The sequence below is a fragment of the Ammospiza caudacuta genome, chromosome 14 (assembly GCF_027887145.1).
Source record: "Ammospiza caudacuta isolate bAmmCau1 chromosome 14, bAmmCau1.pri, whole genome shotgun sequence".
NCBI classification, from domain to species: domain Eukaryota; kingdom Metazoa; phylum Chordata; class Aves; order Passeriformes; family Passerellidae; genus Ammospiza; species Ammospiza caudacuta.
In genome coordinates this window covers 1,618,813-1,645,978 of record NC_080606.1, presented here as the reverse complement: position 1 = coordinate 1,645,978, position 27,166 = coordinate 1,618,813, and the positions used below count along the sequence as shown (strand labels likewise).

The window sequence follows — 27,166 nt, the reverse complement described above, 5'->3', positions numbered from 1 at the left end:
AACGGGACCGGCGGCGCCCCGGGCAAAGGGCCGGGGCACAGAGGGACCCAAGGCCGCTCTCCCGGGGCACATAAGGGCTCTGCCTGCCTTGGGCCCGTCCCTGCAAGGAGGGGCAGCTCCGCCTGGGGAAATCGGGGATTGCTCCTGGGCAGGGGCAGCCTGCAGTGAACCCTGCTCCTGGGATTCACCCGGCTGCGCGTGGGATGGAGAGAAAGGGAACACTTTGGTTTTATAATGGAATCATGGAATGGTTTGGGCTGACAGGACCTTAAAGCTCATCCCATCCCACCCCTCCACGGCAGGGACACCTTCCACTGTCCCACTTAATCTTCTTCGACCAATTTTCAAGCCCATCATTACTAGGAATCCCACTAATCCTCATCTCAATAACATTCCCAGCTCTCTTACCACCCTCCCTAGACAATCGATGAATTACTTACCAACTCTCAACCCTCCAGCTATGATTTATCAACCTAGTCACAAAACAATTAATATTACCCCTAGACAAAAAAAGGACACAAATGAGCCCTAATTTTAACATCCCTCATAATCTTCCTGCTCCAAACCTCAATGTCCAGCCTGGCCTTGGGCGCTGCCAGGGATGCAGGGGCAGCCACAGCTGCTCTGGGCACCCTCATCACCCTCACTACAAACTTCCTCCTGTCCCTGTGTGGTCCTGAAGTGCTGGTGACACATTCCCCTGTCCCTGGGAGCCCTGGTGAGAGTTCCAGCAGCAACACAGCATCCCTGGAAAACAAAACCCTGCAAGGCTGGGGCTGTTCCTGTGTTTGCTCTCCCAAGGGCTCACAAGTTCTGATCTCTGGGATGCTCAGCCTCCCCAGCTGATGGTTTTGGTCCCTGGTGTGGGGTGGCAGCTGTGACACCAAACCTCTGCTGTGGGTCCTGCTCTGAGCGGTCACAGGTCCCTTGTGAGGGCCCTGGAGTGGCAGGAACGCCATGGATCAGGCACTGCCCTGCCCTGGCAGCACTGCAGCTGCTCTCCCTTTGCCCAGGGGGGCAGAGCAGCCTCGGCCCCCCCAGTTCCTTCCCTGCTCCTGTGGTCCCCTGGAGCTGCTGGGGTGTCCCCAAGGTGGTGACAGCAACATCCCTGCCTGGGTGGGATCCTGCCTGGGACACACAGGGGAATCTGGGGCTGATTTGGGATGGGTGAACACAGAGAGGGGAGGATCCAGGCTCTTCCTTGGGGAGGGGCTCAGGACCATCAGAGCTGGATTATCTGGAGCAGAATGGCTTTTTTTTTTTTTTTTTTTTTTTTTTTTTTTTTTTTTTTTTTTTTTTTTTTTTTCTCCCAGTTCTTTGCCAGAAAGGTAATTTCTATTCCCTTTATCTCTGGATCTTTACTCTCCTTCCTTTCCAGAAGTGAAACCCAAACACAGTTGCCCGGTGTCTCCATAGAACCCTGTGCCCTCCTACCTGTCTGTGCTTTTCCAACTGTTGCTTTTATTTTCCTTCAGGGTTTGTCCCTTTTATTTTTGAACCTTCCCCTTTATTTTTGATCCTTCACTTTTTCTCCCTGGGAATGAGAAGTGTGAGCAAACAGGATTATCCTCTCAAAAGTAGTTTTGATGAAAAATTGACCCATTCATGCAAAAATGGCACTTTCTCATTGAAAAGTACCCATGTCTGTAAAAAACTGGAATATCCCCCTTGTTTCAGTGCAGGGGACTCAGTTTGGGGACAATGGCCCAGCTGGGGGTGTTCCAAGCCTTGGGGTTGGGGCTGATCCCTTCCCTGGTGGTGCTGGAGCTGGCTGGGGCCTGTGGCTGATGAGACCCTGGAAGGGCTCAGGGATTGGGTTTGGGATTGAATCCTGAAGTCCTGGAACTTCCTGGGCTCTCTGTGGGAGCAGGGCTGGTGCCAGAGTTTGGGATTGGGGATCCAATCCTGGGGTGTGGGATCGTCCTGAGCTCCGTCTTGGGATCATGGCTGGTGACAGAGCTCCTGGCCACCCACTTGCAGCTGGGATTGAATCCTGGGGTATGGGATTGTCCTGAGCTCCCTGTCGGAGCCCGGCTGGTGACAGAGCTTGAGGTTTGAGTCCTGGTGTGCTGTAGCTTCCCAAGCACGTTGTGGGGTCACGGCTGGTGACAGAGCTCCCGGCCACCCGTTCAGGGTTAGGATCGGGACTGAATCCCGGTGTGCGGGATCTTCCTGAGCTCTGTGTGGTGTCACGGCTGGTGACAGAGCTCCCGGCCACTCGTTCAGGGTTAGGATCGGGACTGAATCCCGGTGTGTGGGATCTTCCTGAGCTCCCTGCCGGAGCCCACCCGGTGCCAGAACTCCTGGGCTGTGTTCGGGGTGCTGCAGCTGCCCGGGCTCGCTGCCGGGGCTCCCTCGCCCTTTTATGAGCGCTGTCCCGGCGGGGCCGGCGCCGGGAGCCTGATTGGCTCCGCATCACCGCCCGCTCCGGGGCCGCTTCCTCCTCCCGCGGCCAGGTAGAGCCTTCCCGCGGCCAGGTACAGCCTTCCCGGCCTCCCACCCGCGCAGCTCGCTCCGCCTCGCCTCAGGGGGTTCTTTCCCTTCCCCTCCCTTGTTTCTCCCCCTTTTTTCCCCCTTTCCCCGTTTCCCGGGCCTGGTTCCCTGTCCCGTGCGGGGCGCGGGGGGATGAGCAGCGGGCTGGTGGACGCGGCGGTGTTGGCACCGCTCAAACCCGTCAGCATGTCCGGGGAGCCCAGCGAGGACACCCCGGTCTTCGAGGACATCAAAGGCCCCTCACGGCCCCTGGAGACCCCTCCCGAGCTGGCGCAGGTAAGCGCTGGGAGGGAAGGGGCCGCTCCCCCCCCGCTTAGGTGCCGCCGGCTTTGGGCTCAATTCTGCTTTGTTTCTCCCGTCGTGGCTGCGACACCTCCGTGCCTCTGTGGGCTCCCGCTTCCCCCTGCGCTGGCTTTTCTCCTGGGCGTGTTGCGTTTCGTTCGGGAATTTTGGTTTGGGTTTTTTTGCCTTCAAAACTCCCCGGCAAAGTCCGTGTGGGCTTTGCTCCCGCTCCAGGGTTCAGTCCCTGTGCCCTGGGCTTGGCAGGCCAGGGGTGTCCAGGAGCTCTCCCACCCGGAAAGGTTTTGGGATCGGGATTGCTGTGCCTGCGTGTGCCGGACGGGACACGGGACCTTATTTTCGATTTTATTTGATTCTCTGTACTTTTCCACCTCCGCCGTGGGGAAGGAATGCTCCTCGAAATTCCCTGGCAGCATTCCCCCCAGATAAAGGCCGGGATGAGGCTTTCGGGTGTTCCCGCAGGCCCACCCCTCTCCTGGGCCCTGCTGCCCACCCCATGTGGGGGACCGGGCTCCGTGTGCTACCCCCAGAGCTCCGGCCTCCCTTCCTGCTGCAGGGCGGGTGCGGCAGGCCGGGCCCCACCCTGGAGCCGAGGTTTCCCCTTTTCCTGCTCCGTGGGGCGCGGGGTGCCCGGGGTAATGATTAACCCCAACCCCACGGCCCCAGCGCCATTTTGAGCGGGGCGGGGGCGCTCCGGGCCCGGCTCCGGGGCCACGCAGGGTCCCCCAACCCGCTGCTGCTCCTGCAGAGACCCCCGGGAGGCCACCCCAGCCTGGGTGGCACCAGGCAGGCTCGGGGCCATGTCCCCAGTGCCCCTGCTCTGCTCCCCACGTCACCGGAGTGCCCAGGGCCATTTTGGGGCTGTGTCCCGCACAGGGAGGTGAAGGCCGTGGCTCCATCCCTGGATTTCCTGGAGCTCTGGGATCCACAGGGGCTGTCAGTGGTGCTTGTGGGTGTGGGGTCAAACGGGGAGCCATTCCTCCCTCCCCTGTGGGGTTTGGGGATCATCTGGATCAGAGCCGGGTGGTGGCTCTTGGAAAACTGGGATTGTGCCCAGGGCCTGTCCTGGGGGTAAAAGCTGACAGCTCCCTCCGAACCCCCTCAAAATGGGTTTTGAGAGGGTGAGCTTGGCTTCTTGCCTTTTTCTGTCTGGGTGGGATGAGGCAGTGTGACTATGGCTGGCCATGAGCCACCTCTTGTTCCCCTCATGGGGCCACCCATGGCTGGGGACACCTTCACTCTACGCTATCCCTGCTGTGCTTCCAGCGGAAAGGTGAAATTTCGCCTCCCAGTTTGGTCCCAGATTGCTCTGGGGCAGTGGCAGCTCAGGGGTGGCCTTGGAGGTGTCACCCTTTGCCACTGACCCTCCTGTGTCCCTCTTGGGCAGTGGGATCCTGGCACAGCAGCTGTGGAGCTGGGCAGGTCCCATGGATGCCATGGATCCCCAAAGCCACGCAGGGAGCAGAGCTGTGCTGGGACACCCCGAGAGCCCCAGGCTGGACCCCACAGCCCCAGGCAGGAGATTCCGGGGCCTGGTCCCTTTCTCCCAGAGGCTGTGGTGCTGTGGGAGCCCTGCCTGGAGGCAGGAGGAGCTGGAAGCCGCAGGGCTGGGGAGCCTTTGCTCCAGAGGGTTTTTATCAGCTTGACAAGGCAGGTGCCAAAGGCTGTGACCTGTCAGGCTCCAGCTCGGGGCAGTTCCCGTGCTCTGGCTGCCTGAGCTTGGGAAGAGGCAGGAGCAAATTATCCCTGTGATTTCAAAGTTCCATTGCCATATATCCCCCTCAAATTGCTTTACAGGTGAGAGCTCTTTGCTGTCGAAAATTTTATTGGATCGGTCTTAGGTGGAAACAGATACTTTGTGGAATTTCCAATCAAATTTTCCTTTTCATTGGTTTTTCCAAAAAAAACAAAAAAAAAACAAAAAAAAAAAAAAAAAAAAAAACCCAGAGAAAAGAGGAAGGAAAAGGGCTAGTGAGAGTAAAGGATTGTTCATTCCTGATTTGGGTCACATCAGCCAGAAAAAGCATTTTCTTCTTTAAATCTCCAGTGGCTGATGCTGGAGGGAATAATAACAATAATTAATAATAAAAGTAAGGATAATAATAATAATAATAATAATAATAATAATAATAATAATAATAGTAAAGCAAAAGTGATGTCCAGGGAACATTTCAGGAGAGGACGAGCTCATCCCTTTGTGTGGCTATTGGGTGCCCTGGATGAGTGAGGGTCTTGGGGGATTTATCCTTGCTCCCACCTGGCTGCCACAGTATTCCTGGGCCCCTGGGGCTGCAGAAGCATCCCGGGATCACCCAGGACAGGAATTGACTCCTCCAGGCTCCCCTGTGGCTGTGGGGAGGTGGCTCTGCCACCCGCTGTCCTTGAGGGTTTGGGAAGGCAGTCCCTGTGTCCCTGGCTCCAGCTGGGAATTCTGCTGTTGGAGGATCCAGAGCTGTTGAGAGAGGGCAGGATCTGCTGGGAAGAGACAGAAGGACAAACCCCTGACCCTGTCCCTCGGTTTAACCCCTTCCTGCCTGTGCCAGGCCCCAGGGCAATTGTGCTGGGGCTGGTGAGCTCCCGGTGGGGTTGAGGCTGTGGTGGGAAACAAGGGAGATGCTGAGGAGTGTGGAAAGGGATTTTCCTTGGCTGCAGGCTGAGGAACAGCAGCAAAGGGCTCCCTTTGTGTGCCCTGATCCCAGTTCCTGCCCCATAGCACTTCCCCACCCTGTCCTTGGCTCTCTCTGGGCTGGGGGGGGGCTCAGGAGGAATAAAACATCTCCAGCATCTGGGGGTGCTTGGACACATGAGATGGGATGAGGAAAGTGCTGTTCCCAGAGCTTTTGCTGGCACTTCACCTCCTCAGTGCTGGGATGGCACTGCCAGACCCTTCCAGCAGCGTGGATCAACTGTGGAACAGGGTGCCAGTGCTGTGCTGCTCCTCTGGCTTCATCTTGGCAGGGATTTTGCTCCTGGATCACAGGAGAAGCTGGATCCAGCATTTTTAGGAATGTTCCAGCTTTCAGGAGCTGTTTTAATCCTGCCCTGTCCCTGTGTCCCTGTCCCTTGTCGTGAGTGTGGCTGTGGTGGCTTGAGGGTGGCTGTCCCTTGGAGCACGGGTGGCTTTTCCAGTGCCTGGGAACCAGGGTGGTGGGTCCTGGTCAGAGCCAGGAGAGTCCTGCCTCCCATAAATAAAGCTCCTTTACTTTTTAGGAGAGATGTTGGAGTGCCCAGCACAGCTCCCAGGGGATGATTCATTGCCTTGGAATCTCAGGAGCTGCAGGCAGGGAATAAATTTGGCTTTTCTGCAGGGAAAGGGGAGATGGCTGCTTTGGAATTTTGCTGTGGACCTGGAATGAGATGCCTGGGGGGAATTCCCTCCCTTGGGGATCCTCCTGGCTTTGGAGAAGAGTTCAGAAATTCCATGCAAAATCCATTTCCAAAGGGTGCTGGCTCCAGGGAGTGCAGGAATGGAGTGGGAGAGATGGGAAGGTAAATCTTGCCAAGGAGGAATGGGAACACCTGATCCCTGTGGCACGAGGATAGGTTTGGGAGCTGGTGGAGCCTTGCATGAGGGATCTCCAGAGGGAGAGATCCTTCCCTCTGTTTTGCTTCGGGATCAGCTGATCCCAATGTTTTTGGGACCAGCCCATGGATTTGCAAGTCTGCTTGGCTTTGTGCCTGGCAGGTGTCTGCAGGGCCACAGGGAGCTGGGACAGATTCCCAGAAATGATCCATTTATCCCTCTGATTTTGCTGGAAGACCCTCAGGAGAATCCCCAGCCCAGGGTGTGCCAGGGGTTGGTCTCATAGCAGAGCAGCTCTGCAGGAAGCCCTGGGTAAAACCAGTGAGCCCAAACCCAGCACATGCCTGGGCTTCATCCACAATGTTCATTACTGGAGTTCTCTGGAGGCCCCAGACCCCTCTGAGCTCCCTGGGCAGGGGCAGGAGGGAGAGAGGGGCAGGATGGAAGGAACAGGATGGAAAGAGGGGCAGGAGGAGCACCAGGATGGAGGGAGCAGGATGGAAGGAAGGGAAGGATGGAGGGAGGAGCAGGAGAGGAGGGGCAGGATGGAAGGAGCAGCAGGATGGAAGGAGAAGAAGGATGGAAAGGGCAGCGGGATGGAAGGAGGGGCAGGATGGAAGGAGGGGCAGGATGGAAGGAGCAGCAGGATGGAAGGAACAGGATGGAAGGAGGGGCAGGATGGAAGGAGCAGCAGTGTGGGATCTCAGCACCTCAGGACTGATGTGCAGAGTGGCCGAGACCACCCTTGGGGGGCTCAGGAGTCCTGGAATGTTGCCAGAAGTGTCTGGTGGCTGGACTTTGATCCTGCACGGGAGACGACACCTGTATGAGGATGGGAGGATTTCACTGGGATAAATGGTGAAGGGATAAGTTAATTGGAGTGTGAAACACAGGGTTTAGAATTTCTGTACAGGGGGGTCTAAAGAAGTAAGATGGAGGAATTGGGGCGTGTCCTGTTCGTCTTCTTCTTCTTCTTGGCCTCCATCTTCTGTGGTGATGTTGGCACTTTGGGATTGGTTATTACTAAAAGTGCACTGGTTAATAAGGGTAAAAGGCATTGGGGAAAATTGATAAATATTGTATACATAATTTTGAGTATAAAGATAGGTGACCGCCCCGGGGGCTCGCAGTGTGTGCTCATGGCTGGCTGCTGTGCAGACCTCTGTCGGGCCAAGAGAAAATCTTTTAGATAAACAATTAATAAACACCGAGACCGAGACAAGATCTGAAGCCTCTTCTCGTCCTTTGAAGCGCGGGCTGCCCAAGGCCACCCCGGGCCTTTCCAGGTCACCTAAACAGCCGAGAAACCGACACAGCAGGATGGAGGAACAGGATGGAAGGAGGGGAAGGATGGAAGGAGCAGCAGGATGGAAGGAACAGGATGGAAGGAGCGGCTCCACGGAGCAGCTGAGCCCAACTCTGAGCCGCGGAGCTGCGGCTCTGTCCCGGTGGGACAAAGGCTGAGTGTTCTGCTTGGGAGGGGGATGAGGATTCCAGGTTCGTCCTCCTCCCTGCAACCTGCCATTCGCTCCGATTAGCAGGGAAAGCGCCTGGTGGTTGGTGTTTTGTCATTTTTGGAAAGCTGGGAAAGGAGGGAAGGAGCGGGGCGCTCCGGATTTCCCTCCAGCTCCTCCTGAGCGTTGTGCGGGAGGCAAATCCCGTCAGCCGAACCCGCTGCCCGGCTCTGGGGAATGCATTTCTGGCCCGTGCATCACCGCCCGGGAGCTTTCCCCCTCTCAAACCTGTTCGGTCACCTCCCGGCGCTGTTTTGTTCTCCTTCCCTGCTCCAGTGAGTTCTTTTATCCAACCCATCCACTGCAAATAATCGCACTTACGAGCGTCTTGCGAGCTCGATTACAGTGTTTGCTTTGCTCGTGCTCCATTGGCGAATTCCCGCAGTCACAGGGCCCGGCCGGGCTCCGGGGATTGGAGAGCTCGTGTTTACAATTCAGATGTTCTCAGAACTTGAGCTAGCATGAAAACCCTCCAAAAAAACCCCCGTGGGCTGTTTACCACATCAAAGAGCTTCAGCCCCGTTCAAGCTCGGCTTGAAACTCAAACAAAGATTCTTTCATTGAGTTCAGAAATGCTGCGAGAATTCTTGGAAAATTATTGTTTTCTCAGCGTGATGGGGAGGGACCTTAAGTTCCCACCCAGAGCAGGATTTGTGAGTATTAAAATGCATTTCAGGACCTCGCTCCTGGTAGGATTTTCAGTGCAAGCAGGAGAAGGGAACGGCAAGGAATTCATTGCAGTGTAGCTGCTCTAAAAACACAGGTTTATCCCAAAAAGCAGGGTTTTATCCATCCCTTATCAGATCCCTCACACCTGAGGTGATTTATCTTATGGATCTGAACCCTTTGTGGAGAGGCCAGGGGATGTGGATGTTCTCCAGCCCATCCAGCCATGGGGTTTTTTGTTGTGTATTTATTTACCCCAAATATTTTGATGTTGTCTCTACAAAATTGTAATTTTGCTGCTCCTCAGGGACATTTCAGGGAGCTAAACACAGGAATGGCTGGATATATTACAATTCCCCACAATGAGCAGGTTTGATCTTCTCTAAACTGTGGAAAAGCCCCAAATTTGTTGGGAAAATTAGGGTGACTCCCCAGCTGCTCATCCAAAACATTTCTGAATGCTTTGTTCTGGGCAGCTTCCAATATTTGGGGTTTTTGTGGTTCTGCGGTGTGGGAGGAGCTCAGCTCCATTAATTTGGGGTTTGCCATCCCCTCAGTCCTTGTGTTTCCCAGGGCTGGCCGTGCCCAGGCTCCCAAATGCTCCCACTGGGGTTTCTCCAGGGCTCAGAGCTTCCCCTGGGAGCTGTTACTGGCCTGTGCCATAATGAGCTTCCCTTAATTAACAGCAACTGGGGATTCCATTATACAGAGAAAGTGTGGAAAGGGAGAGTTTGGGTGGAGTGCCCTGGATCTGGAGGAAACTCCAGATTTCTGCTGCCAGCACCACACCAGAAGCACAGAGGGCCCTGCTCATGGCAGGAGGTCAGTGAGGTGATGGTTGAGGTCCCTTCCAAGCAAAACCATTCCATGATTCCATGAAATACTCAGCACAGGGCACGTGGCAGGAGTGGATGTGCTCCAGTGTCCCCTCAGTCCCTGTTCTGGCAGATCTTGGCTTGGAGGAAGGGTTGGCCCAACCCAAGGCAGCCTCGGGCTCTGTTTTGTTTTCCCAACTGCTCTGGGAGGAAATTGGGGCTGCAGGGATGGGGGGGATTTGCTGTCTGCACGTGAAACCTGACCTTGCCTGGGGTCTGCCCCGTGGTTTGCCTGGGAAGAACAGGATTTGTGGCCTCTTTGATGGGATCTGGGTGCCAGGAGGGCTCCACAAGCCCCAGCAAGCAGCCAGTGACTCATTCCATTGTCAGCCCCTGGGAGCTGCCTCAGGGGCTGGGACAGGCAGAGTCAACCCCACCAGTTGGGGATGATCCTGGAGCCCCAAACCTCTCCCACAGCACCTTCAGGACCCGGGGCAGGGATGTGGAACTGGGGGCACTGGAAGGTCAAAGACAAACCCAGTGTCCTGTGTGCAGGAACAGGTGGATAAATCTGCCCGGGTAATCCTGGGGGTTGTGGCCTCCAGGAGAGGCAGTTCTGGGATGGACCTGAGTCCAGAAGGAGCAGCAGAGCTGCGGGGGGCCCCTGCTCCTGGCTAATTCCAAATCCAGAGCTGATTTGTGCCTGTGTAGCCCAGGGTTCCTTGAGTGTTTTGGCTGAGGCTGGAGCAGCTCCAAGCCTCTCGATCTTCCAGGAGTTGAAATGACATTAAATCATTTCATTTTTCCCAAAAACCCCTCCAAGGGGCTGTAGCAGCTCACACCAGGAATCAGCCCAGAGTGACCTCCAGGAGCTTTGATGGAAAACCTCCATTGCCTTCAGGGGCTTCACCTCAGCCTTTGCTGAGCAGGAGCAGCTCAGAAATCATGGAATGGGAATATCCTGAAAGCTGTGGAGGTCCAGCTCCCTTAAACCCTCATGTCCTCCCCTCCCACCCTTTGAGAGTTGTCCTCACACCGTGTACAGCAATGGGAGAGGGAGAGGCCATCCCTGATTCCCACCTCCCTTCCAGCTCCATCCAGGGCTGAGGTGGCTTTGGTGGTCCTGCAGAAGTGGGATCTACCCCGAAAATGTGGATCCACCCCAAAGTCACCATGGGACCCCCATGGAACCCCCTCCACCCTCACATCTGGAGATGCTCCTGTTTCATTCCCTGCCCACTCCCTGTCTCCAAGGGTTTGTTATTTTTCACTCCATTTATGGCTCTGTTTTTGGGAAGGTTTCTGCTTGCTGCTGGAGCCTGGCTGTTCCCAGCTGCTCCTCCTGCAGCCCCTTGACCTTGGAGTTGGATGAGGCTGTTTTCCCTGGCTCCCTTGGCCTTTGGGATTGTGGCATGATCCCGGTGATAAATTCCTGAGCTGGATTGTCTTTGAGGGAGCCTTTATCAGCTGCTGGAGGGAAGGAACTGCAAACACAGCCAGCAGCTCTGGGAGTGAGGCTGTCTGCATGGAGATTCCCAGCTTCCCTGGCTCTGGGAACTCATCATCTGCTCAGGGAGTTCCAACACGAGGGCAGGAAAGAGCACTGGGATAACCCTGCCCATCTCCTGGGCCAGCCATGGGCACAAACCTGGAGAATGCATGAAATTCCATGAATGGTTTGGGAGCAACACCTCATCAGGAGTGTTCTGAACACCCAGCTTGGGGCAGGATGGGGTCTGACATCTTTGTCTGGCAGGGACAGGAAGAGGGGGAATGTTTGGGGTGGATGATGTCAACCTTGGGCTTGGTCACCTTGGAGGTGTTTTCCAACCCAAATAATCCACAAATGCCTCGAGGGCAGCCCCTCACCCTGGAGCGCTCAGAGCCCATCCAGGGCCTCCCTGGGCCCAGCACATTCCCATGGGAGCTCAAATTCCATCTGGGACAGGCTTTGTTGTTTACAGCAGCCAAACGTTGGGCACTTGAAAGGAAGAGTCCCGGGGCTTTCTTTGCTAATCCCGTTTTACAGAGAGTTCCAGGAGACGTGAGGAACAAACAGAAAATAACGTCGATGCAGGTCGGTATCAAACCCAAATGATCAGAGGATCAAATATTTACCCAGGTCAATATTTAACCAGGAGACAATAAATGCTGATATTGAACCAAATCTGGATATAAATACAGGCTATTTATAAAGTGAGCCTGCAAAGGGGCACTGCCAGGGCCGTGCCAGGGGGTTGATTGATGATTATCCTGCCCATTGTTTGCTGATTCCCTTGGAGGCTGCAGTTTCGTGCAGGTGCACGGAGAGAAGGAGCCGGGGCTGGGTGGTGGCACCACGGCCGTTGTGCCACACCTGTGCCCAGGTCCCTCATGCTGGGACAGCCCCCCTTCCTGCAGGAGCCACCTCCTGCTGCTCCCCCATTCCTGGAACCCCCACGTCAGGGAATCATCCAGTCAGGGACTGGTTTGTGCTGGGGGACATTGGAGATCACCCAGCCCGACACCTCCCACTGCCCCAGGCTGCTCCAAATCCCAGTGTCCAGCCTGGCCTTGGGCACTGCCAGGGATCCAGGGGCAGCCACAGCTGCTCTGGGCACCTGTGCCAGGGCCTGCCCACCCTGCCAGGGAACAATTCCCAATTCCTAATATCCCATCCATCCCTGCCCTCTGGCAGTGGGAGCCATTCCCTGTGTCCTGTCCCTCCATCCCTTGTCCCCAGTCCCTCCCCAGCTCTCCTGGAGCCCCTTCAGGCCCTGCCAGGGCTCTGAGCTCTCCCTGGAGCTGCTGCTCTCCAGGTGAGCACCCCCAGCTCTCCCAGCCCGGCTCCAGAGGGGCTCCAGCCCTGCAGCAGCTCCTTGGCCTCCTCTGGATTTCCTCCAGCAGTTCCACATCCCTGTGATGCTGGGCCTCAGGGCTGGATGCTGTTGCCTGCCCAGCATGGACACAGGTGACATTTACCTTTTCCCTGTCCCCAGAGCTCTTTGCAGCCCCCACGCTGGGGTCTGGCTGTGAGCAGGAGCCTGGATCCAGCTGAGAGGGAATCTCCCACCTGGGAGAAGGGCTGGGAGCTGTGCCCAGGCAGGAGTGGGCGCAGGGCTGTGAAACACCCCCATGTCCCCCCTGTGCCACCCTCAGAGCTCTGGTGCCTGTTTAGCAAACACCGATTCCCCCCCTGGTCCCCTGGTGCTGCCGGGAGGTGACAACACCTGATGTTCCTCCCGGGGCCGTTTGTCATTTATCACCTGCAGATTAGGAGGTGTTTGATCAGGGGACAGCCTGTCCCACCCCAGCCCCAGCCCAGCTCTCCGTGCGTGCTCGTGGTTAATCCGGGTTTATCTGGGGCCTGCCAAGAAGTGTTTGTGTTGGACTCTGCTTGAATCGATCTCTGTGCTGATAACAGCTCCCCCAGGCTGGGACACCTGATCCAGGGATAAATCCCAGGCTCCTGCAGGATTTATGGGAACTGCCAGGGCTGGAGGGGCTCATGTCCACCCCTGTGAACCACTGGAAAATCCCCTCTGGAGAGGTGGGATGGCACTGCTCTCTTCACTGAGCCACTGGTGTTACTGGGGCTGGGGGATTCACACCCTGCAGCTCTCCCAGGGGTAACCCTGAGGTTATCCCATCCTCCAGGGAATTTTGGTCTCCAGGTTTGGGTGTGCTGAGTGTAACACTGCTGGTCCAGAGACACAGACTTTCTGTGTGGACAGAGTGCTGCTTTGCGCCTTTCTGGTGTGGACGAAGTGCTGCTTTGCGCCTTCTCCTCATTTTTATTTCGGTTTTCTTTCTCTGCCAAGTTGAGGAGATGCTTCTCCAGGGTCAAACTTGGGTGACTTTGGGGGGAAAATCCCCCTGGAATTCAGTGCTTTGGCTGTGAGAAGAGTTTCTTGTTGGCTTTGCCTTCCTGAACAGCTGCAAATCAAAGAGGGTGGGTTTAGGTGGGGTTTTGGGAAGGAATTCCTGGCTGGGAGGGTGGGCAGGCCCTGGATCCCTGGTAGTGCCCAAGGCCAGGCTGGACAGGGCTTGGAGCAGCCTGGGACAGTGGAATGGGACGAGCCTTGAGGTCGCTTCCAGGTCAAGCCATTGTGGGGCTCTGTGATGGATCCCAGTCCCTCTGGCCTCCCAGAAGGTTTGTTGGTGTTTCCCCTTTCCCTGAGCTGCGAGTCCCTGACTCGTGGTGCTGCTGGAGCTGTGGCCATGCAGTCAGGGCTGTCTGGTGCCTCCTGCCCTCATCCTGGTCCCCAGGGATGGCCATGACTGTGAGGGACACTGGGCCCGTGACCCCACTGAGAACCTGCTGGCTCTTCATCTGCAAGGCTCTGAGGCCTTTCCCCATGAGCCCACATCACTCTTGGGATGAGCTGAGCACCCTGTGTGTGGGATAAATTCAATCCTGCCCAAAAAGAGCCAGGAAATGGCTCCTTCCTGCATGGGGCTGGGCTGAGCATCCCAGGTCACTGCTGTCCATAGGAGGGGACAGGCACAGGAGGTGGGGGCTCCAGCTCTGAGATCTGGAACTCTCCTGATAGTGAGCAGGAAAATGGTGTGGGATGAGAAGGAGCCCACAGGAGCCTGGCAAATACTGGTTTGGGATTTGGAGGAATCCCAGATCTCTTCCCCTCTTCTTGGTGCTGGAGGGCTGTGGCCTGTTTGGGACACTGACCTTGGAGGAAGGATCTGGGTCTGAGGGATCTGGGAGAGGCAGAGGCAGGAGAAGGGAGAGGTGCAGGACATTTGTGAGCTCACTGTCATCTGAGTGGGGGTGATAAAGGGATCTAAGTGCCGTGCCTCAGTCTCCTTGGAGAGCTTGGTACTTCCCATTTGTCTCTTCTTTCCAAAGAGTCTTCCCTGTTCCTCCTTGGACAGGCTCCAACCATGGTGGGTAAACATCAACACATGGTGGGCAACCACCAGCTGCTTCCATGGTGTGGGATGTGGGGTGGGAGGAGACACCATTGGCATGGGGGATACCTGGAGACCTGGGGGGCTCTGGGAGGCTCTGGGGGGTGCTGGCCTCCTTGGCCAGGGGATTTGGGGAGTCTTTGGGGTGGCCAAGGGAAGGAGGACACCCCACTAACCCAGCCCTGCCTCCCACAGCTGCACCCCATGAGGATGGACCAGCGGATGCCACCGCTCATCCTGGAGGTGAGCAGCACCTTCCCTCATCCCTTCCCCTGCATCCTCCTGCTCCTGCTGGGAAGAGCAATCACAGGAGTCCCCAAGAGACTGAGCTGGGACATTCCCCACTCCCTGTTCCCACTCCCTCCTTCCATCCCCACTTCCAGCTGGGACACATCCCTCCCTCTCTGCCAGTCCCCTGTGTGTGTGTCACTGTCATCTGCACGGGCTGTGGGACACAGGAGTGACAGCCAGGAGCACCTGAGTGCTTGAGTGGCACTTGGTCACCTCAGTTGTGCTGGTCTGAGCTGAGGACTTTGTAGGATCATGGAATTGTTTTATTTGGAGAAGCCCTCTCAGACCATCAGCTCCAACCATTCCCCAGCACTGCCAAGGCCACCACTGACCCATGTCCCCAGGTGTCACATCCACATGGCTGTTAAATCCCTCCAGCAATGGGGACTCCTGCCAGGGCTGGACAGCCTTTCTGAGGGAAGATTTTCCCAATATCCACCCTGCCCTCCCCTGGCCCAGTCTGAGGCCGTTCCCTCTCCTGTCCCTGTTCCCTGGAGCACAGCCCGACCCCCCGGCTGTGCCCTCCTGTCAGGAGCTGTGCAGAGCCACAAGGGCCCCCTGAGCCTCCTTTGCTCCAGGCTCAGCCCCTTCCCAGCTCCTCTCCAGCCTCAGCCCCTTCCCAGCTCCCTCAGCCCTGCCCTGCGGCCCTGCCTGGGAAGTGCTTTGGGCTGGGAGGTGCCAGCCCCCGGCCGGGCAGAGTTTTCCAGGTGATTGCACAAAGCAAAGGTTCCCGTGTGTCCCTGTGGGAGGGACGCTGGTGCTGGGGGTTCCTGCAGAGCTGTGCCACGCTGGGGCATTCCATGGGGGGGTTGTTGTTGTCCAGGTGCTGCACACTCACAGAGCACTGGGGCAGGGATGGTGTCCCCCTGGCTGGTGACAACCACTGCTGTCCCTTACCACCCCTTTCTCCGGAGCCTGAAAGTAAATTGCAGTGGTTTTTTGAATGGAAAGACCAGGAAATGACAGTTCTCTGCAGGGAGGGGTGGTTCTGGAGGAAGAGAGGTTGGGTGACACCACACAAGGGCCCTTCCAATTCAGGCCCTTGATGCCTGGTGAAGGCTGCCCTAGAACAGAGGCTAGGAGGACCTAAAGAATAAAGCAGGGATTTATAAAAAGGCCTCAATGGATCCACCTTGGGCAGCACAAGAGACCAGCCAGGGCTGCACCCAAGATGAACCAAAATGGTCACAAAAATCCCTGACTGCTCACGGGGTCTCTCACTTTGATCAGTTCTGCTCCATTTGCACATTGGAGTTCATTGTCCCATTCCAGCTTTAGCCCCTGCAGTCCCATCCTTGTTTTTCTCTCTCAGCCCACGGTGTTTGTGCTCTTGGGCTGAGATTTGGATCATTTGTCCTTGGTCCCCAGCTGAAGCAGGAATTGTTTTGTCTCCCTGCTCTGTGCACAGAGCTCACCATCCCCTCGTGTGAAGCCCTGATCCACACTATAAAGCAGCACAGAATCTGAAAAATAGAAAAGCTAAACCCTGAGGCATCACCCTCCATGGAAATTTGGCCCCTCCTTTAGTTTGGAAAGACCTTTTGAGCTCCACACTTTTCCCCATTTCTCTCCTGCCTGGTCACCTGGGCAGAAGGACCTTCCCTTGGGAACTGGAGGTGAGTAAGTGAAATGCCAGAGATAAGGGAAGTGTGAAGGAAATGGCAGCCAGCACTCAGCCTGCCCTGCTCCTGCCAAGTGGGGCCGTTCATGGCTCAGGAATGTGTGGCATCCCGAGCTGCCCCGGGCGAGCTGATTCCCAAGGGAACCTGGCCCGTGCCAGCCCGAGTGCCAGGAGTGCCCAGGGCTGGGCTCCAGCGCTGGGCCGTGGTTCTACTGTGGGAGGAACCCGCCCAGCCCCAGCAGGGAGGGGTTGGAGCTCTCCATTGGTATGGAGTGGAGCTGCAGCTCTCCCAGTCCCTTCCCTTCCCTTCCCTTCCCTTCCCTTCCCTTCCCTTCCCTTCCCTTCCCTTCCCTTCCCTTCCCTTCCCTTCCCTTCCCTTCCCTTCCCTTCCCTTCCCTTCCCTTCCCTTCCCTTCCCTTCCCTTCCCTTCCCTTCCCTTCCCTTCCCTTCCCTTCCCTTCCCTTCCCTTCCCTTCCCTTCCCTTCCCTTCCCTTCCCTTCCCTTCCCTTCCCTTCCCTTCCCATGCCTCGGGGTAAAGAGAGAGGGCAGGCACCAGGGTCAGGGCCCAGGGAATGGCTAGAGCTGAGCCAGGTGGATATCAGGGAAAGGTTTCTTATCCAGAGGGTGCTGGACACTGACCAGGCTCCCCAGGGAATGGAGCTCCTGGAATGTTTGGTCAATCAGGGTGAGGTTGTTGGGGTGCCCTATGCAGGACCAGGGGCTGGACTGGATGATCCTTGTGGTCCCCTTCCAACTTGGGATGTCCCATGAGTCCACAAGCAGCTTTAGGGTTCCTTCTCCAGAGGGGCTTTGGAGATTCCTTTAACCAGGACAGGAACTTGCAGCACCTCCATGTTTGATGAGGACAGCCATGTCATGGTTGATGCCCTTAGAGGTGTTTTCCACACGTGACAATTCCCTGGTCCTGCAGGATTCCCAGCAGGCTGTGTACACACAGCACCCTGCCCTGCCCTGCCCGGCCTCCCCGAGTGCCCAGGGTGCATTGGTGGCTGTCCCTGCCTGGGTGACAGCCAACTCAGCCATGTGCTGCCAGCAGGGCTCCCAGAGGTGCAAAGGCTCTGACTGAGCTCTTTCCCTGCAAAGGGCCAGGAAATCTCTTGGCTCCCACCCAGCTTTGTTAAGAGCCCTGAGGTGGCAGCAGGGCTGACTTTGGCCCATGGCACCGTGGTGACACAGTTCAGGGCTGGAAGTGGCTGAGCTCAGCTCCCGCTCCTGGAGTGCACTCTGGGCTCTGCCAGGGAAACCTGGTCCTTTTCCAGCTGCTCTCCATGGGAATGAGGGCTGTGTCACTTGGGAACCACGCAGTGAAGGGCTGGAGATCTGCACAAGAGCCTTAGTGCTGGGCTCTGCAGCCATAGCGGGCAGAACCCGAGTCAGCCAGTGCCAGAGGATGGATTTCCTTGAGGATTGCTCCATCAGGGTCCTGGGTTGTTGGGCCTGGATCCAGTGGGATGCCCCAGCAGGCAGGAACCAGGAGGGGAAGGAGCCCAGAGGTTCTGGTAGCTTGGAGGAGCCAGGCTTGTAAAAACAGCTCTGTAAAACCAGAACTAACACAAAGGTTAGGCCATGGCCGAGTCACTGCCCAAGTGAGGCAGGAAGGCAGGAACTGTTCCCGTCTCAGGCTCAGAACATGCTGAATTAGTGGCAACATCACTTAGATTTCTAAGCCTGAATTATTCCCAATTAATTAAAGGTATTGTCCTAGAATTCCTCAGTTCATTAGAGAGACTGCCCCCAAAATAAAACACTCCTCAGGCTGCTGAGTTTAAAGGAGACCAGAGCCAGCATGTCCAGGCTGGGCTGCAGATCCAACATGCCTGAGGTGTGATCCTGGCTTCATCCCATTCCTAGTGTTCGCTCCTGCTGCTTGCGTGGCCAAAGCTTTGTACCCAAAGCTCGCTTCCCTTTATCAGGTTTGATTTCTGTCCTACCTGCATCCTCTCCCGGCTGCCCGGTGTTATCAGGGAGATAGGGAGGGGGGAAGTGGGGCAGAGGACGCTGATTCAGCCCTGGGGAGTCTGGCTGAGTCAGACCCGGAGCTAAATCACCTCAGCTTGGGTTCCTGGGCTGCTCCCTCCATTTCCTGCTGGCTCAAACCCCCTCGGGACGTTTCCTCCTCCCCACTGGCTGTCAGGGTCTGTGTTCCCAGCTTTCCCAGCCCCGTGTTGGTGTTTTTGCCGCAGGCACGCTCGGAGATGGACAAGTACCTGTCCAGCGAGGTGCCGCCCGTGCCCATGCTCCCGGACAAGAAGTATCGCCGGGAGAGCGCCTCGGTGGTGGACGAGTTCTTCTCCACAGAGAAACCCAGCTCAGCTCCCTACAGCGTGAACATCAACGTCATCCTGCCCGACACCACCCACCTGCGCACGGGGCTCTACCGGCCCCCCAAGCCCGTGGCCCCCTTCCCACAGATCAAATCCGAGCCCGGCACCGCCTTCTCCCAGCCCTGCTCGTCCTCCTCCGGCCCCACGCAGACCCTGCCCGACTTCACCAGCGTGTTCAGCATGCCCCAGTCGGTGGCGGTCAACAACATCTTCATCAAGCAGGAGATGCCTGCTGAGATCCCGCTGTCGGCCCACCCGCAGCAACCCCAGCTCTTCCAGCTGCCCCTGGGTGCTGCCAATGCTGACATTCCCACCCTGGCCTCCTCCTCCAGCAGCACCACGGCCATCAGCTGCCTCAGCGGGGTCACCATGTCCACGGGCTCGGTGGCCAGCGTGGCGCACAGGCCCGTGCAGCCAGCGGGGCCCCTCAAGCAGTACCCGCACGTGGCCCAGGGACAGGGCAGCTTTGGGAACATCTCCGGGCAGTTCTACCCTGCCCCGGGGGTGACTCTGCCGCCCTCGCCCCCCAACTCGCAGCCTGGCAGCCCTGAGAACCAGCCCGAGCTCATCAACACCATCTCTCCGCCGCCCTCCTACGAGGCCACCTTCGGACTGAAGCTGGTGCAGTCGGCCCCGATGCCCCCAGGGCCCAACGGCGTCGGGGGCCTCTCCCAGGGCCACGTGGTGATGCAGCCCCCCAAGTACAACCGGCGCAACAACCCCGAGCTGGAGAAGAGGAGGATCCACCACTGTGACTACCCAGGTGTGCTCACGGGGCCTCTGGGGGCTCTGGGCACCCCAAGGATGGGTGGGAGCCTCCAGGGAGGATAATCTGAGATCCTTTTGGGGTGAAGCTGGGGATGGAGCCCCAAGGAATTGGGAGGGAGTAGAAGAGGTTGATCCCACCAGCACGGTGTGGTTCCTGTTGTGTCCCCTTCCCTCTCCCTTTACACTCAGGCAAATGTGATTCAGCAAAGCTCCTAAGGCAGGGATGCTCCTGGGAATCTGCACTTGGGAATCTGGATTTGGGAGAATGCTCCTGGGAATCTGCAGTTGGGAATCTGTTCCTGAGCTTTTGCTTCTCTCTGGTCCTTCCCAACCCCGAGCAACCACTGAAGCCACTCTGCAATTCCCATTCCCCCTTCCTCTCCCTCTCTCTAACAGTGGGTGGAAAACCAGCAAGGAATTCCCACCAGGAGCTGTGCTGGACTCTCTGAGAGTTCTGATCTTGCAAAGAGGCAATGAACTGAACATCCCTGTGCCTTCCTTCCATGGCTCCACGTGATGCAGCAGGAGCTGTGCAAGGGCATTCATGGAGTGCTTTGGGTTGGAAGGGATGTTTAAAGGCCATGTCATCCCATCATGGACAGGGACACCTTCCTGTCCCAGTTTGCTCCAAGCCCTCCAGCTGGGGATCAGCCCAGAGCAGCTGTGGCTGCCCCTGGATCCCTGGAAGTGTCCCAGGCCAGGCTGGACAGGGCTTGGAGCACCCTGGGACAGTGGGAGGTGTCCCTGCCCAGGGCAGGGGGTGGAACTTGGGTGAGCTTTCCTTCCAACCCAAGCCAGTCTGGGATTCCATGGCACACACCAGGGAAGCAAATCCCATTGAGAGCCACTCCCGGGGCCAGGAGACACCTCCCATTTCCTGGGCTGATCCCCAGGGCTGAGCAGCTGTGGATTAGCAAACAGCTTTCCCGTGGGGGTGTGTGAATGAGGAAAGTCACTTCCTAACTGCCTCAGGGAGATTTACTGACCCTTTCCCTGGCATGGGAGTGGCTGAGGCAGCCCAGAGGCTTTGCCTGCTCCAGATCCCATCTCCAGCCACGGTGCCAGGAGCTGCATAGGAACAGGAGAGGTTGAGAGAGATCTTTCTGTGCTTACACCTTCCCACTCTCTGTGCTTACACCTTCCCACTCTCTGGCACCCTGTGGATCAGGGACTTTCTGAGCCACAAGCTGCCAGTGGTTGATGGTTTGTGCTGAATTTTTTATCTTCTGCTGGTATCAGACACACTCCTCGTGTCTGACTGCTCAGAGCTCATCCTGCAGGATTTGCACCAAGGCAAAGCTGCTTTTAGCAGGATTTTGGTCTGTGGTGCCAGAAAAAAAATAAAAATACCCCAATCTATGCTGAATAAATCCTGGGTCTGTACATGCAGAGATGGAGCAGAGATCCATGTGATCCCTCAAAGGTTCAGCTGGAGGTGACTCCAGTCAGGAAAAATGGTGAGGGATTCTCACCAACCTGGCCTCTGTGAGGAATGAGGGGGGCTTGGAGACTTCACACCTGGTACCAGATGGATGTGGGAGAGCTGTTGGTCAAGCCCCATCCAGAACCTTCCAGGGCCTGAAGGGGCTCCAGGAGAGCTGGGGAGGGACTGGGGACAAGGATGGAGGGACAGGACACAGGGAATGGCTCCCACTGCCAGAGGGCAGGGCTGGATGGGATATTGGGAATTGGGAATTGTTCCCTGTGAGGGTGGGCAGGCCCTGGCACAGGGTGCCCAGAGCAGCTGTGGCTGCCCCTGGATCCCTGGCAGTGCCCAAGGCCAGGCTGGACACTGGGGCTGGAGCAGCCTGGGATGGTGGGAGGTGTCCACACCCATGGAATGGGAAAAGCTTTGAGCTCCCTTCCAACCCAAACCATTCCTTCATTCCTTGATCTCTCTACCAAATGTGAGGGGCTGCCAAAGCTTCAGAGCCCCAGAAACAAACTGAATGGGGTCACCACCCTGTGTCCCTCCTGCCAAGGAGGAGAAAAGCAGCTCCTGGCCCACCTGAGCAGGACAGGACCAGGGGCTCATCCTGAGCAGGACAGGACCAGGGGCTCATCCTGAGCAGGAGGCTCCTCTGGGCTGGGTGGAAACCCTGGGATGAAAAATATCCCTGTGCTGCTTGTGCAGGTCATAAAAATGCAAATTCATATTTGAATGTCCTCATCAAAACACAAAGCAGCAGGGTCAGAAAAGGCAGCAGAGGCTTCCTTAAGCTTTTTCCATCTTAAACATCAGAGGAGTTAAACTGACTCCTTTTGAGATACCTGCTGTTGGAACTGTTCCCCGGTTGTGGTGTTTCTGTTAAACACTGTCTTGATGAAACCTGTTCATGCTGGTCTTGTGAAAACACTTTCCCCTGGCTCTGCTCTGGGACCTGGAAGCCAAGCTGTGCCTGTCCCTGGCTGTTTCCTGCTTCCTGGAACATTGATACCACGTCTGCTGGGCCAGGACTGTTACAAAACCCGGCCCTGCACAGTCCTGTCAGCTCTGAGTGGGGCCCAGAGAGACAGGGCAGCACAGAGCCAGGAGCGTGGGGGAATCAGGGCTTTTCATCCTGGTGCTGGAAGGGGGGTTTGAACCTCTGTGCTTGGCTGTGCCCCCCTAATTCCCAGCACAATTCCCTTGGGAGAAGGTGTTAAAGTCTCTCTGCCTAAGAGAAAATGCTCCTTAGTTAGTGCTGAGCCCAAGCCAGGCTTGTTTGCATGGCCCAGTTCTGTCCCTCCCCTCAAATATCAGTTTGTTTGAGCAAGAGCCCCTTTCTCACAGGGGAATTGTGCTTTTTTCTGTCCTTGCAGGTTGCTCAAAGGTTTACACCAAGAGCTCCCACCTGAAGGCACATCAGAGGACTCACACAGGTAAGAGCAGCTCCAGGAAATGTTGCCAGCCTCAGGTACCAAAGCCCCCTAAAAGGGCAAGGTTAGGTGGGATATTGGGAATTAGGAATTCCTGGCTGGGAGGATGGGCAGGCCCTGGCACAGGTGCCCAGAGCAGCTGTGGCTGCCCCTGGATCCCTGGCAGTGCCCAAGGCCAGGCTGGACACTGGGGCTTGGAGCAGCCTGGGATGGTGGAAGTTACCATGGTGCAAGATGGGCTCTAAGGTCCCTCCCAACCTGATCTGTTCTTTGAATCTTTGATTTTTTTTTCTCACTCTGAGCTCTTCCCCTGAGATGTCCCAAATCCTACCCGGGGCTGATGCTGCTGATCCTACAGGAAGGCTCCATAAGGCTTGTGCTGCACCTTTAGGATCTCTGAGGAGACCAGGGCATCTCTTCTGTCAAACCCCCACCCCAGGGCTCCCAGGGAGAGGGAGGAGCCCCTCGTGTCTCCCTGAGTTCCACTGCCTCTGAACCACCTAGGGAAGGGCTCCCAGTGCACAGGGGATGGGCTGAGGGTGCCCCAGGGAGCCCAGCTGGGAGCAGCTCCCAGCACAGCTCCCTGGGCTGATCCCAGCTCCGTGACACTCTGCATTCAAGCCCTGGTGCCCTCATTAAGGCATTTATTATACCTGAAACATTATCAGATCCCCAGGTACTCCAGGAACCATCAGTGCCCTCATAAATCTCTTTTATAGGAGGGCTGATCTTTACTGAGAGCAATTAAGCCAGGCCCAGAGTTCACTTCTGGTTTTTATGAACAACGACCAAAGCCTGTTCTGTGGCTGGGAATTGCTCCTTGCTCTTGGCTCTGTTCCTTTTCCCCCTTATCAGCCCTTCAAACAAAGAATTTCATCTTGTGCCTGAGCCACGGTGGTTCTTTGGCAGGGGCTGGGCACAAGGGGCTGGAAAACAGCACGGAAAGGCTGGAAAAAAATGAACAGGAAGGATGTTGTCCCAGAGATGGGTGCTGATAGGGGTTTATCACAGTCTGGAATCAGGCCTTTAAAATTAAATGAAATTAAATGTCTCTTGCCCCTTCTCTTGGGAGCTCTGTGCCCAGGACAGGATCCATGAGTTGGGTGCCTCCTTACCTATCACATACAAAGACGTACCCAGGAAAACCTGGGTGGGTTTGAAATCCAGGAAAACTCTGTGGTTTTCCAGGTTTCCCAGTAATCAGGCAGGAAATCCAGGTGGCTTTGCCTCCTTTCCTTCTCCTGCTGTTAGAGGGAAGGCTGGAGAGGTGGGGGAGGGTGTGAGCTGAGGAGTCAGGACCACTGGTGGTGCTATGGGATGAGCAAAAAGCAGGCAATCCAATCCAGAACATCCTACAATCCTGGCCCAGATCTCTGTATCCAATGTTTTTAAGCCTTGTGTTTTGCTTTGGAAGCCCTATCCTTGCTGAGGTGCTCACCAGAGCTGCAAGAGCAAGGCTCACCCCAAATCCTGCCTCAGCTCCACCACCCAAAGGGTTAAAAACGTCCCTTCTCCTATTCCCTGCCTGACAAGCTGGTCTGGGAGCTCTTTCCTTGTGGTTTCCGTTGCCATGGCCAGGCTGTTTTCCTCTGCTGGAGCCACCATTCGTTTCCTGGGTGCCATTGTGAGGTTAAACATCAACCCCCGGGGCGGGAATGCCACCCCGGATCCTTTGTTTGAGCCCGCCCTGCCGTGCTGTCCCGGGAGAGGCAGCCAGCTCCGGGGACAATGGGGAGCCTTGGGATTCTGTCCTGGACATCCACCTGGCATTGTTTGAAAGCAAAGGGCTTGACCCAGCCAGGTGACCTGCAGGGGACAAGGTCTGGGCTGCAAGGGACAAATCCTGCCTTGGGGCAAATCCTTCTTTTGGGAAAATCCTGCTTTTGGGAAAATCTTGCCATTTTGGGGCAAATCCTGCTTTTGGGAAAGTCCTGCTTTGGGGAAAATCCTGCCTTTGGAAAATCCTATCTTGGGGCAAATCCTGCGTTTGGGAAAATCCTAACTTTGGGAAAATCCTGCTTTTGAGAAAATCCTGCTTTTGGGCAAATCCTGCTTTTGGGAAAATCCTACCTTGGGGCAAATCCTGCCTTTGGGAAAATCTTGCCATTTTGGGGCAAATCCTAACTTTGGGAAAATCCTGCTTTTGGGAAAATCCTGCTTTTGGGAAAATCCTGCCTTGGGGCAAATCCTGTTTTTGGGAAAATCCTACTTTGGGGCAAATCCTGCCTTTAGAAAATCCTACCTTGGGGCAAATCCTGCCTTTGGGAAAATCCTGCCTTTGGGAAAATCCTGCCATTTTGGGGCAAATCCTAACTTTGGGAAAATCCTGCTTTTGGGAAAATCCTGCTTTTGGGAAAATCCTGCCTTGGGGCAAATCCTGCTTTTGGGAAAATCCTACCTTGGGGCAAATCCTGCCTTCAGGATAACCCTGCCTTTGGGAAAATTCTGCTATTTTGGGGCAAATCCTGCCTTTGGGCAAATCTTGCCTTTGGGAAAATCTTACCTTTGTCTTGGCATGTCCCAAGTCCCATAAAACCCCCACCAACTCCTTGTAAATCCTCTGCAAATGCTGTGTTTACCTGAGCCATAAAAATCCCTCTCCCTTTCCCGTGGAGCAGCATCCAGGGGTTTTTGGAGGAGCAGGATGTGCTCGTGCTGCTCTGCCTCCTCCAGGTCCATGTATCCATGGTTTTGTGTTTTAGCCACTGCAGGCAGGGCATGGAGACCTTGCTGTGGCTGATTTCACTTCCCTGGCCAAACGTGGCATTCCCAGCCCTGGAATTGTTCAAGGCCAGGTTGGATAGGGCTTGGATGTAGTGGAAGGTGGAACGTGGTCTAGTAGAACCTGGTCTGGGGAAGATGGGCTTTAAGGTCCATTCCAAGACAAGGCATTCCAAGATTCCCTGGCTCTGTGGAGCAGCCTGAGGGAGGAAGAGCTCCCTGGGAGCGTGGAGAGGAAGAAATCCCTAGAAGTTACTGCAGGAATCCCTGGAAGTTGGCGGAACCTGGTCTGGGCAGGGTGGAACACGAAGGGCTTTACGATCCTTCCCAAGCTGAGCTGTTCCAGGATTCCCGGGTTCCATGGAGCAGCCTGTGGGAGGAAGGGCTCCCTGGAAGCACGGGAAGGTCTCCCTGGAAGGCTGGGGAGGCAGGAATCCCTGGAAGCACGGCAGGGCAGGGCACACATGCCCATGCACGCGTGCTGCGTGCGGACGTGCGCTCCCGCCGCCGCTGCGCCCGGCACTTGGCCCCGGGAAGGGTAAATATTTGAGGTCGGGAATGTCAGCACATTCCCTGAACTCTGCCTGCCTGTTGAGGCTGTTAAGAGCAGCACTAATATTTGAGAGCACCACGCCCTGCGTGGGGACAGGGCTGCAGCCAGGGCTCAGCCCCGTGGCCCGGCTGGAAGCGGCCGCGGCTTTTCCAGCGCAGTTCCCAGCTGGCTGGGAAAAGGTTCGTGCTTGAGTGGATTTCGGTTGGGAATGGGTGTGTTTGGGAGGGAGGGGGAGAGGGCACGGGGATGACATCACCTGAATGTGCTGAGGGAAACACAATGGGTTGTGTACAGAGCTGCTGGCAGGGGAACTCGGAGGTGTGGAGCATTAGGTCATGGAATCCTGGAATGGTTTGGCTTTGGGAGGGGTCTTTAAAGGCTGTCTGATCCATTAGGGGTGTCTTCCACTAGACCAGGTTGCTCCAAACCCCATCCAACCAGGCCTTGAGCACCTCCAGGGATTGTGCACCCACCAACATTGGATGGCGGTTTCAAAAAATTTAGATTTTTCAGATTGAAATTTAGATTTACAGCCCCGTCTTCCTCCTGGTGCCTCCCACCACTCACAGCTTCCTTAGGATTTTCTGGCTTTTTATTTAAAAAAAAAAAGACAACCTAATTCACAAGTTATTTTTCGCCAGAAATGCTCCAAAATCCAGCAGGGACTTGAATAGCACCAGAAGGCGAAGTGGGAGGGGGTGAAGAGGGGCAGGACCTGGTTGGTGGTGCTGGTGCAGCCCTGGCAGTGCCAAGGAAATTGGATGTCCCCCAGGGGCTTGGGGGTGTTTTTGGGAGGCTGGGCAGGGGGTGGAGAGGGACAAGCCCTGTGTGGTGCAGCTCAACCCACGCTCCCTCAGCGGGGCTGTGCACGCTGGGCAGCCCTGGCAGTGCCACTGAAGGGGGATCTCCCGAGGCCGGGGGGGTGTTTGGGGGGCTGGGCACACGTGTGACCTGTGGCTGTCCCCGGGCAGGTGAGAAGCCCTACAAGTGCACGTGGGAGGGCTGTGACTGGCGCTTCGCCCGCTCGGACGAGCTCACCCGGCACTACCGCAAGCACACGGGCGCCAAGCCCTTCAAGTGCATGGCGTGCGGCCGCTGCTTCTCCCGCTCCGACCACCTGGCCCTGCACATGAAGAGGCACCAGAATTAGGAGCTGCCTCCCTTCCCACTTCTCCGAGAGCAGCTCCAACTCTTCCCTTCTCCCAGGGAAGGATCTGTACATAGGAACGGCCCCGTGCCGCCATGGCCCGGGCGGCAGCAGAGCCCTGCCAGCCCGGCCCCGACGTGTCTGGCCTTACCAGAGACTGGAACCCCCAGCTCATCTCAAACCAGCCCTGACTGCAGACTGAGCTCCTGATGAGGCTCCTGCTGGCACTGGGGTGCTGGAGCACGGATGCCCAAGGGCTTTCTTCTGGCAGTCCTGCTATCTGCTCATCACTCAGGAGCAACTTCTTGTCTCAAGGCCCTTTGGGATGGGTTTTGCCCCTTTGGTGAGGCCCAGGAGGATGTGACAGCTTGGCTGTGACAGCTTTCACTTGGACTCTCTAGGACTGTCCCATGGCATAGCCATGGATGTGACACTGTGTGACCACGGACGTGGCACCTTGTCCCATGGTGTGACCATGGGTGTGGCACTGGTGCCATGGTGTGGTCATGGATGTGGCATGTGTCCCATGGCATAGCTGTGGATGTGATGCTGTCCCCATGGTGTGACCATGGATATGGCACTGTCCCACATGGTGTGACCAGGGATGTGACACTGTCCCCCATGGTGTGACCATGGATGTGGCAC

General features: G+C 56.5%; 1 protein-coding gene across 1 annotated transcript; it reads left to right on the top strand.

The window, feature by feature from the left end:
* The first annotated feature begins 2,625 nt into the window (after window positions 1-2,625).
* Window positions 2,626-26,524, top strand: LOC131563885 (Krueppel-like factor 5). Its single transcript, XM_058814084.1, has 5 exons — window positions 2,626-2,769; window positions 14,412-14,459; window positions 18,333-19,236; window positions 22,044-22,103; window positions 26,346-26,524. The coding sequence occupies exons 1-5, from the start codon at window positions 2,626-2,628 to the stop codon at window positions 26,522-26,524; spliced, it is 1,335 nt and encodes a 444-aa protein (XP_058670067.1).
* Window positions 26,525-27,166: the final 642 nt, after the last annotated feature.

Coding starts and splice junctions, on each gene's coding strand:
- LOC131563885 (XM_058814084.1), top strand. CDS start 2,626: ATGAGCAGCGGGCTGGTGGACGCGGCGGTGTTGGCACCGCTCAAACCC. Junction 2,770..14,411: donor CCCCTCCCGAGCTGGCGCAG/GTAAGCGCTGGG, acceptor TGCCTCCCACAG/CTGCACCCCATGAGGATGGA. Junction 14,460..18,332: donor TGCCACCGCTCATCCTGGAG/GTGAGCAGCACC, acceptor TTTTTGCCGCAG/GCACGCTCGGAGATGGACAA.